The sequence below is a fragment of the Ptychodera flava genome, unplaced genomic scaffold (assembly GCF_041260155.1).
Source record: "Ptychodera flava strain L36383 unplaced genomic scaffold, AS_Pfla_20210202 Scaffold_29__1_contigs__length_4469600_pilon, whole genome shotgun sequence".
Classification (NCBI taxonomy): domain Eukaryota; kingdom Metazoa; phylum Hemichordata; class Enteropneusta; family Ptychoderidae; genus Ptychodera; species Ptychodera flava.
Window position 1 is genome coordinate 943833 of NW_027248351.1, and position 13153 is coordinate 956985.

The window sequence follows — 13153 nt, forward strand, 5'->3', positions numbered from 1 at the left end:
AAATTGTTGTTTGTGATGAAAATGGTAAAATTATCCAAATAATTACTCTACCTACAAACATCAATTTGAAAGTAGTCTGGGACATAGCTCTGATGGATGATTTTGTTTTGGTCATTCTGACTTTGGCCTCTGGGGACATCTCAAGACCTGAGGACAGAGATGATAGACTGGTCAAGTACACTCAAAGTGGAGAGTATGTCGCAGACGTCAGTGGTCAAACTAGTGTCCAAACAAATTTCGTCTGGCCGGTGTCTGTGGCTGTGAACAGCAACAATGTCATCATGGTTTATGACTGGAGCAATGACTGTATCAAGTGTTTTGACTGTAACCTGAATTTTTTATATCAATTCGGACAAAGTCAGTTATCAGGGGGATTATGGGATACTATGGATACATGGCTGTGGATGAAGATGATAATGTTTATGTTTGTGGTTACGTCAGAGATTGGATCGTAAAATATGGATGTGATGGAAAGTGGATCTGTGATCTATTCAAAGGTGATGTGAGATACCTAGGTACATTGCAGTCATGGGTGATAAAATTGGTGTTGTATAGCATCGCAGTGACCAAATCAAAGTAATTTCCAAGTAGATAAAATACACCTACATAAAGAAAAATTCTACATGACATCAAAATGTCAGAATTTGGAGAAATTTTTTGAAAGGAATAATTTTGAGAGCGTTGAAGCTTGAATGCATTGCATTGACTTGACTGCATTGTTGACAAGGATGTCATGGCAACAAGTTGATTTCACGGTTATTTTTACAAATTTAGAAATATGGCTGTTGACAAAAATTTGATTTTTGTGAGTCGATTCATCTTAAGGATATTAGATATCCAAAACGGAGATGTTTTGTGGATTTATCATCAACAATTTTTACGACTTTTGTCATGGAGGTGTTTGACTACTGTTATTCACGGCATATCTCAATGACAACATTTGTCAGAAACGTTTGTTGATATTTAAATAGTGGCATTATTTTTCACTTCGAAATTCAAATTTTAGATCAAACAATTTCAGAGCTGCAGTCTGTCACTTTTTTGTATGCTGAAGAAACAGTCATTCAAATTTTGTGAAATTTTCATCGAAAATTTTGTCCACTTGTACAAGGGGTTGTCTTCAGTCAATAGTTATAGATACACCTTCCATCACATCGCCATAAATATCGGGCGGAATATCAACTGTGTGTGCAAAATAAGATGAGATAAAATACCTGCATATCTGATGATGTTAATTTTGTTGAAATCTGTCGATATTTCCATCCGATGGAGTAAAGTTTATAAACAATGACTTCAACCTCAGCGATCAACGCCATTCTATCTAAGCTCAAGAAATACGTTGAGGGCGTTGTATCCAGGTCGATCTCACCATATCGAGAGAGAGATCGACTCAGTCTCGGCAATTGTTCCTTGTACAGACTTTTATAGGGTAGTTTTGAAATATTCTCAGTGCTTTCTTGGTGTACCAGTTTTTAGTTGTATTTTCAATATTTTCTGAATAGTTTAATCGTGTTCTTTAGGGAGAGATGATCGGTCTCCTTCCAGAGAAAAGTGGTTGCTGCCGTATGAAATTACAATAGTGTCGAGAAACATTGTATCAAAGTTAGAGCAGTAACTAAGGACGCTTACATCCCAGATGTGTGCAAGATGTAAACAAACATGAAATCTGACTCCAGCGTAGGTCACGATTTATAACGTCGTTCATTCCTTGTGAAGTTTACGATACTAAATCTTTATGTTTTAGATTTCAACCCAACTTTACCAATATACCGAATAGGTGAGCGTCACCTCGTGATTTTGATATCTACAATAGCCATGTGATGATATTGTACTTTTATCTATACTGACTGTAGCATCAAGTTTTGATCTGAAAATTAAATACTTTGTACACTCCTCCGATAGAAGTTTGTTCGATTTTCACATATATCAGATTTTTTATCAGACATTTTCTTGGTGAGCTACAATAACAATGCAAGTTTATTTTCAATACGTTGTTGTGTTGCTTATCGATGGAAATCAAGATATCAAAGTTCAATTTAAAGACGCAAGATTTTAGAAAACCATTGCACAAACTGACGGTTCAGTAGCTTCATTCGTCAACCAACACAATTCGAAACGCATTTTCCAATACTGCAGTGTAGTAGTGGCAATATTTTTGTCCGATGGGAAGTCTTTCATAATCTTACATTATTTTGATTATATTCAGATGTTAATTTTTCACACACGTGTATGTTCGTATGTCAAATGATCTGAAATTAAAATAAAGAAGTTTTATTTCATCGTTAATTTTCGAGTGTCGGCATTTTTAGCTCACATTTCGTATACCAATGTGAGGTTATCGTATATGCTGAAGTTGGTGGCGTCTGTATGTATGTATGTATGTATGTATGTATGTATGTATGTATGTATGTATGTATGTATGTATGTATGTATGTATGTATGTATGTATGTACAGTGTACGTATAGTACGTCCGCCAACATCAAAAACTCGAGAACCATTGCACTTTTTAGCTTGGTATTTGATGTGTTGATGCATCCAGGGCTATAGATGGGATTTTGTTCAAAAAATGATATTCTCGCCGACCACCAGTTTTTATTGGCGATGACCGACACTTAGTTTCATACAGGACTTGTAAAAGACTCGTTAGAAATGGTCCGTTAAAGGTTAGTACAATCCGTGTACTTTTATCGACACAATGCAACCGTACTGATACTCTGCACAGTGTCAGTTGATCTTATTATGAAAAGATGATGCAATCTTCAGTTGTATATTTTGCAGCTATTATTGCTTTAAAGATTTGGACCTTCCTCAACAAAAGTGTCACAAACAGTTATTTTCTATATAGCTTTTTGGCAACTAGGTTGCTTGTACATGATTTATAATGAAAAAATAATCTGGCACACAAATACTTGACATGGTGCAGACAGCATGATCATGACATTGTATCTGACCTTCAGGCTAAACATTAACAACCTGTTCTGGCAATCTATGTGTACAAAAAACAAACAAACAGAGATTACGTTGCAACCCATGGTTTTGTTTTCAGTAGAATCTCAGGTTTTTGTTTTAATGGGGTGTTTGCCCCTTGAAGATTTCCACCTTCTTCATCAACACATGTGTCATTAATAGTTACTCTCAACATAACACAACTGATCTGCTTTGGCCTTTTGGTTGCATGTTAGTAGTTGGGAATAATTTTGTGTGAATAACAAACACTCCTTGGCTTGATTCTTGCAGCTCCGACTTTAATGCCTCAACAACCATCACAACATCACCATGAGATGTCTACTGGTCACATGATGCAAGCGTCTGCAGCTACAGATCCACCTACTTCACCTGTTGTGTACTCTCAAGCTCAGCAGATGCCATACCAAACTGCTCAGCCACATACCCAGGGGATCATAACGGGTCAGATGAGACCTCAGCATATACAATATCAGCCCAACATACAGTTTACTCAAAAGGTCAGTAGCAGTTGTTGTGTGCTGGATTGGACTTTCAACAATCATATGTTATGAGTATCTACACTATTACAAATCGAACTGAATGAGCCTTGATACAAGCTATTCCATGAGCAGAGACAAAGCCAATATCTTGCCAAGTATAATAGTACAGCACTCGATCAGTCCTGGGTATTGAATTATTTGTAGCAGGTGTATTCTGCCACATTTTGCTGCACTGTAGTCCTCATATTATGAAAATATCAAGTTAGACCAGGAAATAATTGTGATATTGTTCCTCTACAGGAAATTTGACATTGATGCCCTTTGATTGTCTGCAAATATACTCAGTTACTAATTTCTTCAACATTGATTCTCATTATGAGAAGCCAACTTCCAGTGTACCATGATATTTTAATGGTATTTTACTTCGTCTTCAATGTCAAGCAATTGCAGAACACTCTATTTCAAAAAAAATCGGTATCCTATCACCAGCAGACACATCTCTGAAGCTGTAATTTTTTATTTATTCTGTATTCATAATTCAATTGTTCTAAAAAAATGTCTGTTTACAATCTCTGTTCTTTGTTGTCTGTGCATCTACAGCCCCAAACGTATAGATCACCCCCACAAGGACATTTACCATCACTTCATCTCCAAGGGCAAAACCCTATCCCTCAAGAAAGTCAGACCTCAGCCACTCAAGTCTATGGTACGTAAATTTTTAGCTTCACTGTCAGCAACACAGAGCTTATCTAATGGGTGGATGTGTGGTGTTGTCTGGCGTCCATTATTTTTTTTCATTAAAACTTCTTTTTGAAAAGTACCAGTCTAATATTTTTAATATTTGGATTTAATTTCGAGTTGTGATGAGTAATGCAGTGTGTATTTTGAGGCTAACTTTTCTATTTTGTTGGGCAAGTATCTTCTACTAAACGGCTTGTCATACACGTTTAATATTTAGTATACATGTCTCTAGGGATGAGATCTTCTTCAGATTTGTTCAAATTGTGATGAAATATGCAAATTTGTATTTTAAGGCAATTTTTGTAAATTTTGATCATTTTTTCCCCACCAAGACTGCTTGTCTGATAATGTTGGTACTTCGTATACAGCTTTATAGGGAGGATCAAAAAGTGATATGTTGAAATTATGATGAAATCTGCAATTTTGTATTTTGGAGCAATTTTTTCAATATTTGCAATTGGTCAAAAATCTGTTTCTCAAAACTCTTCCTCTGAGAGTGTTGATACTAGGTAGACATGTTCTAAGCGATGATTTTAATGTGATATATTCAAATTATGATGAAATCTACAATTCTTTATTTTTCAAGCTATTTTTGCCATTGTTGGTCACGCAAACTTGAAATGAGCTATTAAAGATTCCCACCTTCATCAACATATGACAGTTACGTCACAAATAGTTATTCTGTACATAACAGTGGAGCTCTCTCAGCTGCTCTCTCTTTGGCAACTAGGTCGCCTTGTACATATCTCGTTTGGCCACTACTAGTGGCGACCTAAGGTCGCTTGTACATGATGTGTAATGAAAAATAGTCCGGTACAAATACTTAAAGTGGTACTCAGTATGAGCACAATTGAATCTGATCGTGAGGCTAAACATGATCACCCTTTACTGGCCATCTATGTTCACAATTCTAAATATCAAACAGAGATTACTTTGCAACAGTCCAGTACTGTACCGTACATACCGATAAATACTTGAAGTGGTGCTCAGTATTAGCTCAACATTGTATCTGATCTTGAGGTATGCCCTGTACTGGCCATCTATGTGTACAATAATAAAACCACAAACAGAGATTATGTCACAACTTCTGGGTTGTTTTCAATGGAAAACTCACGTTTTTGTTTTAATGGGGTGGTTGCCTTATTAAGATTTCCATCTTCATTAATACATGTGTCACAAAAAGTTACTCACTTCATAACACAGTAGAGCTGTATCAGCTGCCGGGTCGTTTATTGTCGTTGGGAATCATTTGGTATAAATTACAAAATTCCTTAGCTTTATTCTTGCAGCTTCCTCTTTAATGCCTCAGCGACCACCACAACATCACCATGAGATGTCTACTGGTCACATGATGCAAGCGTCTGCAGCTACAGGTCCACCCACTTCACCTGTTGTGTACTCCCAAGCTCAGCAGATGCCATATCCACCTGCTCAGCCACGTGCCCAGGGGACCATAATGGGTCAGATGATACCTCAGCATATGCAATATCAGCCTGATATACCGGTACAGTATACACAAAAGGTTGGTAGCACTCAGTTGTTGTGTATTTGATAAGACTAATAATTAATAGCACTCAGTTCTGTCAATTTAATTATTTGTTAGCACAAATTTTTCACCACATTTTGCTGCACTGATAACAGCCCTCATATTATGAAAATATTGAGCTAGGCCAACAAAAGAATTGCAATATTGTTCCTTTACAGGAAATTTGATATTGATGCCCTTTGATTGGCTGCAAAGATATTCAGATACTTACCACATTCATCAGTGTTCTTATTAGCAACCAACTTCCAGTGTACCTCTGTGTTCCTTATTTACTTTGATAAAAACAATCCATGATATTTTAATGGCGTTTTACTCTCTGTTCAATATCTAACCATGACAGAACAGTCTACTTGAAAAAAAATCAGTGTCAATACATACCCTACCACCAGGAGACACAATTGCTATCTCAGGAGCTATCGTTGTTCATTTACATGTATTTTGTGTAAAACAATGTCTGTTTATGTGCTGTGTTTGTGTGTTGTCTGTGCATTTTATCTGCAGCCTCAAATGTACATACCACCCCCACAAGGACAGTTTACATCACCTTATTACCAAGGGCAAAACCCTATCCCTCAAGAAGTCCAGACCTCAGCCACTCAAGTCTATGGTACGTAAGTTTTTAGCTCAGCTGTCAGCGACGAAGAGCTTATCTAGTTGGTGGATGTGTGGTATTGTCTGGCATCCTTAACATTTCACATTCAAAACTGTTTCTTCAATACAGCCAGTCAGATTCCTTCAATATTTGGATTACAGATCTCCAGAAATGACCATAATTAGATTCTATCAAATTGTGATAAAATATGCAAATCAACGTGTTTTTGTGGCTGATTTTGCTACAATTCTTTATTTTTGCAGCTATTTTTGCTGTTGTTAGTCAGACCATCCTGAAATGAGCTATTAAAGATTTCCACCTTTTTCATCAACACATGTGTAACAAATAGCTATTCTGTACATAACACATGGAACTCTCTCAGCCGCTAGGTTGCCTTGACATAATTTGCAATGAAAAAAGTCCAATACATGGATACATGAACCTGGGGTTCTCAGTATAAGCACCAGATTTTATCTGATCTTGAGGGTAAACATCAACACACTGTACTGACCATGTATGTGTACAGTAATGAAACAACAAACAGAGATTACCTTGCAACACCTGGTTTGTTTTCAATAAAAAAAACTCAGGTTTTTGTTTTAATGAGGTGGTTGCCTCATGAAGATTTATAATAATGAAACAACAAACAGAGATTACGTTGCAACACCTGGTTTGTTTTCAATAAAAAACTCAGGTTTTTGTTTTAATATGAGGTGGTTGCCTCATGAAGATTTTGATCTTTTTCATCAGCACATGTGTCACAAATGGTATTCTCTACATAACACAGCAGAGCTGTATCTGCCGCTGAGTCGATTGTTTGTAGTTGGGAATCATTTGATATGAATTACAAACTATCCTTAATTTGGTGATTCTTGCAGCTCCCACTTTAATGGCTCAGCAACCACCACAACATCAACATGAGATGTCTACGGGTCACATGATGCAAGCATCTGCAGCTACAGGTCCACCCACTACACCTGTTGTGTACTCCCAAGCTCGGCAGATACCATACCCAACTGCTCAGCCACATACCCAGGGGACCATAATGGGTCAGATGAGACCTCAGCATATACGATATCAGCCCAACATGCAGGTTGGTAGCATTTGTTGTGTGTTGGCAGAAACTTTCGACAATTATATACAGCCTTCACTGAGTATCTGCTCTATTCAAGCATACATTGAAGGTGTGCCATTTGTTATTTCAACAATCAGGCCAGTGTCACTCATGGACTGACGGTGTTGGCAACAAATGGGTATTAATCTCAATTTAATGAATATTTGTGCCAAATCAAAATGTCATTGTCCTTTGATGAAAGTGCAGCACACAGTTCTGGCTATTGAATTAATTGTTGAACACATTTTCCGCCACATTTTGCTGAACTGTCATTACAGTCCTCATATTATGAAAATATTGAGTTAGACCAACAAAAGTATTGTGATATTGTTCCTTTACAGGAAATTTGATATTGATGCCCTTTGATTGGCTGCAAAGATATTCAGATACTTACCACATTCATCAGTGTTCTCATTATTAGCAACAAACTTTCAGTGCACTTCTTTGTTCCTGATTGTTTTGATAAAAACAATATTTTAATTTTTTAGCTACTATGGACTAAAGTCTGTAGAAGCTATTGGGATGGGTATCCATCCTGCATCAGTCTATATTACTGTCTGTCTGTCTGTCTGTCTGTCTGTATGTAAGTATGTATGTCCACTCAAATATATTTAGAACCGCAGTACTTACAGATTTGATATATGTAGTATTGATGCAAAGTATGATCATGACAAACAAGTTTTTTTGGTTTTTGATATTGTTGAAGATATACAAATTAGTGCAAAATAAGGTGTTTTCGGTAAAAAATCTTCTTCATGATCGCTGGTCAGACAGCTTTGATATTTAGTAGACAGGAACCTAGGGGTAATCCAAATTAGATTTATCCAACTTTTGGTCAAATATGCAAAATCTGTATTTTTAAGGAATTTTTTTGTCATTTTTGGTCAAAAATTTATTTCATCCAAACCACTTGTCTAACAGCTTTGATATTTGGTATACAGGTTCATAGGGATGATCAAAATATGATATATTCAAATTATGATGAAATCTACAAATTTTCAATCCTTTGGGCCTTTGGCCCATTGTACTAATGTGATGACGCGGCCTCTGTTGTTGCATACAGTGGGCCGTATGCTGTGGACGCAGGTATCTCAGAAACGCTTCAGTAACTTCTTCTGAAATTTGGTCTGGTCCCTTACGAAAATTTAAGGCTTGCGGCGAACACTTCTGGTAAAGTCTTCATAATTGCCCGGTAAGTTTACCACAACAAATTGTGGTAAACTTACGCATGGTTGAGATTTTCGCATGTTGATGGATTTTGCGGCGCACATATTGTGGTATGCTTACCACGACACTCATCCATGTTCTGGTATGTTTGCCACAAAAGTTGAGGCTTTGCAGAATTTTTTTGCGGTATACTTGCCGCGAACAGGGTCTTGTGGTATACATACCAATACTGAATCCTACATAATGGCCACTTCCGGCAGCATACCACCCTACACCCTTGGAAACATAGCATTCATTCCCCTGCTAGCTTTCACATCTTTCACACCCGTTCACATTACAGCTGTCACTACTCATATCAATTTTCTGACATATTCACACACAAAAGAAAAACTTACCACTTTTTCTCCATTGAATTCCTACCTTACATTTATTGCAGATGAAATGCTAAGAAATAATACAAAACAATGGAATCACAAATGCATCAACAGTTCTTTCACATTATTTCTCCTTATCCTGTGCATTTTCAGTAGAGTTGGCTTCTCGAAGCACTCGTCCAAGGGCTACCGATCTCTTGCAAGTTCCACATCGAGAATTGAATGCAGCTGTTATTTCCGGCCCTTTCATGCAAAGTGTCGATAATCCAAACACTGAAAACAAAATAGAAAAATGTATTTATAAGTTATCTGCTACACAATGTGAGGCAGTTTGGTCATAATTAGCAGTGATCTCCCCAGGATTTTCTGATAGAGTGACAGCTAATTTGCATAACAATAAATTTAATTGTTATGGTAATTAGTTTCTATTGTTTACCAAAAATTATAGAGTGGCGGGCACCACTCTATAATAACTCTGGGGAGAACACTGATTAGTGTTCAGTCAAATTCCATATTACATCAACAGGGTCCATACACTCAAAGTCACTTAAAATTCAAGGATCTTTTCGGCAGTTTTACAAGACTTTAAGTCCAAAGTACACATTTTCTTTGGGATACCATTTTACGATGTTTTATATATCAATTTACAAATATTTTTTTTTTGATTCTTAAAAAAAAATTGTACTTGGATTTCCAGAAAAATGCAGATCCTTAGGTAAATGTGCATATTGAAAATATGAACCAGAGAAGGTATGAAGCATTGAACTTACGCTGTATAGCTTCTACCAAAGGTGCTTTCTCCGTGTTGTTGAATGATGAAGAATTCTTTCCAGCTAAATCTTCTGGCTAAAACAAACCATCCATCAACTTCTTTTATCTTTCACTTTCCCAAGGAAGGCCATTAACCATGAATGGGGAACAGCTACTTTCGATCCAGCTAGCCGGTCATAATCTCTTGGCAAGTTCTCCTCAGTCTCTGTAGACTGCAGAATGACCTAAGCCAACAACAGAACATGAAAAAGATGGCATATCAGTAGAACAGTCAGCAGTATGGTACAGCATGTGATAGCAACTTTATTTGGGATAACTTCAAAGTTTTTTTTTGTTTAGTCTTTGTCAAGAAATTTCAAACAGTTACAATACTTATACTCACATAGTCAGCCTTGGTAATCTGGATACCTCTTTTTGGAACATAGTGGGCTTGTGAGGTTGACATTGTAGAGTTACTATCAGCATTCTTCTTTTTCTCAGCATCTGTCACATCACAAAAAATCCAACAGTAATTATAGTTACAAATCAAAAGAAGTTAGTAGTATTTAAAGGAAGTACAGAATAGGATCACAATCGACTACATGAAACCAGGTGTTTATATAAAAATTAACAGTCAAGGTAACAAAGTTTTGAAAACAGCAGATTCAGAGTGTACTCGAATGCTAATGAACAAATATCCCATGCTATTAAAACTACTGAAATTCCACAGATGAATTACACTTCAGGTTGTACCTAGAGAAAAAATTATTGGACAAGCAAATGTTGAGGGGCAAGCTGATGGCGTTGGGTTACATGAAGTGATATTAGACTACAGCATATTAGTTGTGTAAATTATACCCAGTATTAATAAAGAGTACATACCATACAATTTTCTAAGCTTATTGTAACTGTCCCTCAGAGTTTCAAGATCCCGAGAAACCCTTTGATACTTCAACTCAGCAGAACAGTTTTCATTACAGCAGCCAGGAGGGGGTGGTGCATTGTCACTTTCTGGACTACTAGGGTAGCCGCTATCATTGAGAGTAGTAATTGCAGCAGATATTTGTGCTGATAAATCACTTGAATGTGCGGTAGGTGCAGAGCCATTGCTGCTATTGTTCAAAGACAGCAAGGAGTTTGGTGCAGAACCATTTTCAATGTCAGAATGCTTACTTGCCAATGGTGTGTAGCTGTTATGTGTGAAGTTATTTTCAGGTGGGTGAAAATTAAATGGTTGCAAGTTAGTGAAATTTCCCCGGAGATGGACATACTGGTATTACTATTAGTATTACCCTGAATACTGCTATTGTTTACACCATAGAAGTTTGGGGACATTTGGATTGGTAAAACCATAGGGTCGGTACATTTGTGGGGACCAACCATAATATGGCAAGGGAAGAGAATTGCCAGATGCATGAGTTTGTGTGTTAGACAGAGTGTCATGCTGCTTGGTGGATGAAAGCATGCTATTAGCATTAGGCATATCTTTGACATAAGGATGTCTGAATGAATGCATACCATGCTGGTGCTGATTGGATGACGGGTCATTAGCTTGCTTGTCGCTAGTGCAAGGAGAGAGGAGGTTGCAGACTTTGGAGTGGACACGGCGGGTTGGTATCGGGATGGATTTGGCATGGGTGTGATGCATTGGGGAGATGCATTAACACTTCTCTGATAGGATGGGGGATATTCAGCGGAATTATTCATGCTTGGCTGTGCATTTATTCCGGGAGGATTGGGTACCGAAGCATGCAATGGATTGGAATCACCTTGATCAGTACTTACTGGAGAGTGCAATGAGGCAAGTTTCTGTGCTTCAAGTAAAGCAGCCTCAATCCTTGCATTTGCCTGAGCTTTTTCTGCTCTTTAGCCTCTGTAAAAAGATGAAAAAAATTAATAACAAGTTGGAATAGCAAAATATTGTAACTGAATAAAATTCTGTAAAGAATAAAAATTTATACATGTACTCATTGGCCCCCTCATACCTAAACACTGTGTAATCTTGACACTTTCCCTGAGGAAGCACATCAAACATAACTTTGAAAGTGTTTTAATCAGGGTTAGCATTTGTTAAGTATGAAGTATGTCCTACATAAAAAGGAGAGATTGGGGAGGGGCACTAAGGAAGACAAGTCTTTATAAATATCACATACATTCCACAAAAATACAGTAGTGTATGCAGAATACAATTACCTTTCCCAGCTTTGTCAACCACACGACTGTCAGCACTTTTACCATTCTCCATTCCCTTTTTTTGCTGTTGTTAGACTGTGTTTTCTTTTGCCTCTTTGGTTTACAAGAACTTGCAGCCTTGGTAGTTTGTGAATGAGGTGAAGGTGGAGGAGTTGGTCCATCGAACTCATCGTCATCACTGATTGACAAGTCAACGTCTGCATTGGGATGTCCCTTGCTTGAAGTTGATGTGCTCCCCATTCCTCTTTTCTTTTGATTCACAGCCCTGGGCGGTGACGCGGTGAAGTCATCCTGAATTTTCCGTTTGACAGTTCGTTTTGCGGTTGGGGTTGCTTTCTTAATTTTCACTTGTTGAATGCTATCTAATTTCTTAGCTAACTTCATCAAAGTTTTGTCTGCATTTTCTGAAATAGTAATATGAGACATGTTCATATCGAGCAGGTGTAGGATAGGACTGCACACGTACAACAGTAAATCAATAATCAAAAATGTGAAAGCCAATGCAACTGCACAATGCGAGGTATGAGATTTAAGAAAAATCACTTTAAAAGAATTTGTCAGTTAGAAAGAATTACCTTGCTCAGAAGCGAACACTACAACAGCAGCGTACCAGTGCCTTCCATATTTGGCACTGACTTCAGTCCCAAATTTGAACACAGAATCTACACCATCTTCGAACTTAACGGAATCTTTCTCAGAGACTCCAAACTTCTCATCGGTCAACCAATATAGGCACACCCATTTCGGGTTTTCTTCATTTGGTGCAATCTTCAGTTTCTTGGCAGCAGCAGCTACATCTCCAGAATCAATAACGAGCATCTTGGATCCGAGACAAAGAGTTAAATGCGATTTTTTCGGCGGTGAAAATTTTACCCCTCTTACCAGCGTTCCGACAGAACAAAGAATAATCTTTGAATAAGATGGCGCGTCTTGTAAAATCTCGTTCACGCGCGATCGTAGTGCCCTCGTGCTCAATATAGAAAATGAACAAACGAAAGTCAATAATTTTACTAAAACGTATATTAAAATACTAACATTCAAATTCGATATAATCGGCACTTTTTACTCCAACTTAAACAGTTATGACGGTTACTCGAAGCGATCGAACACTGATAAACACCCAGCATGCAGAGTACCGGATGTCCGCCATTTTGAAATCAGGTACACTCTAATTTCTACTAACGTACGTACGTACTTACCCTGCAGTAATCGGTTAGCGACAGAGTACT

General features: G+C 37.5%; 2 protein-coding genes across 2 annotated transcripts; one reads left to right on the forward strand and one right to left on the reverse strand.

The window, feature by feature from the left end:
• The first annotated feature begins 376 nt into the window (after positions 1–376).
• Positions 377–7790, forward strand: LOC139127113 (uncharacterized). Its single transcript, XM_070693033.1, has 7 exons — positions 377–515; positions 3239–3465; positions 4048–4153; positions 5478–5710; positions 6236–6341; positions 7205–7419; positions 7782–7790. The coding sequence occupies exons 1-7, from the start codon at positions 377–379 to the stop codon at positions 7788–7790; spliced, it is 1035 nt and encodes a 344-aa protein (XP_070549134.1).
• A 3772-nt stretch (positions 7791–11562) lies between these two features.
• Positions 11563–12884, reverse strand: LOC139127114 (uncharacterized). Its single transcript, XM_070693034.1, has 3 exons — positions 12500–12884; positions 11925–12328; positions 11563–11604 (listed from the first exon to the last, which is right to left on the reverse strand). The coding sequence occupies exons 1-3, from the start codon at positions 12741–12743 to the stop codon at positions 11563–11565; spliced, it is 690 nt and encodes a 229-aa protein (XP_070549135.1). The 5' UTR covers positions 12744–12884.
• Positions 12885–13153: the final 269 nt, after the last annotated feature.

Bases quoted from the DNA above. Each gene is read 5' to 3' on its own strand.
- LOC139127113 (XM_070693033.1), top strand. From the start codon at position 377: ATGGGATACTATGGATACATGGCTGTGGATGAAGATGATAATGTTTAT. The intron at 4,154-5,477 runs GTACGTAAATTT...TTATTCTTGCAG, and splicing joins CTCAGCCACTCAAGTCTATG to CTTCCTCTTTAATGCCTCAG. The intron at 6,342-7,204 runs GTACGTAAGTTT...TGATTCTTGCAG, and splicing joins CTCAGCCACTCAAGTCTATG to CTCCCACTTTAATGGCTCAG.
- LOC139127114 (XM_070693034.1), bottom strand. From the start codon at position 12,743: ATGCTCGTTATTGATTCTGGAGATGTAGCTGCTGCTGCCAAGAAACTG. The intron at 12,329-12,499 runs GTAATTCTTTCT...TTACTATTTCAG, and splicing joins AGTGTTCGCTTCTGAGCAAG to AAAATGCAGACAAAACTTTG. The intron at 11,605-11,924 runs GTAATTGTATTC...ATCTTTTTACAG, and splicing joins GGTTGACAAAGCTGGGAAAG to AGGCTAAAGAGCAGAAAAAG.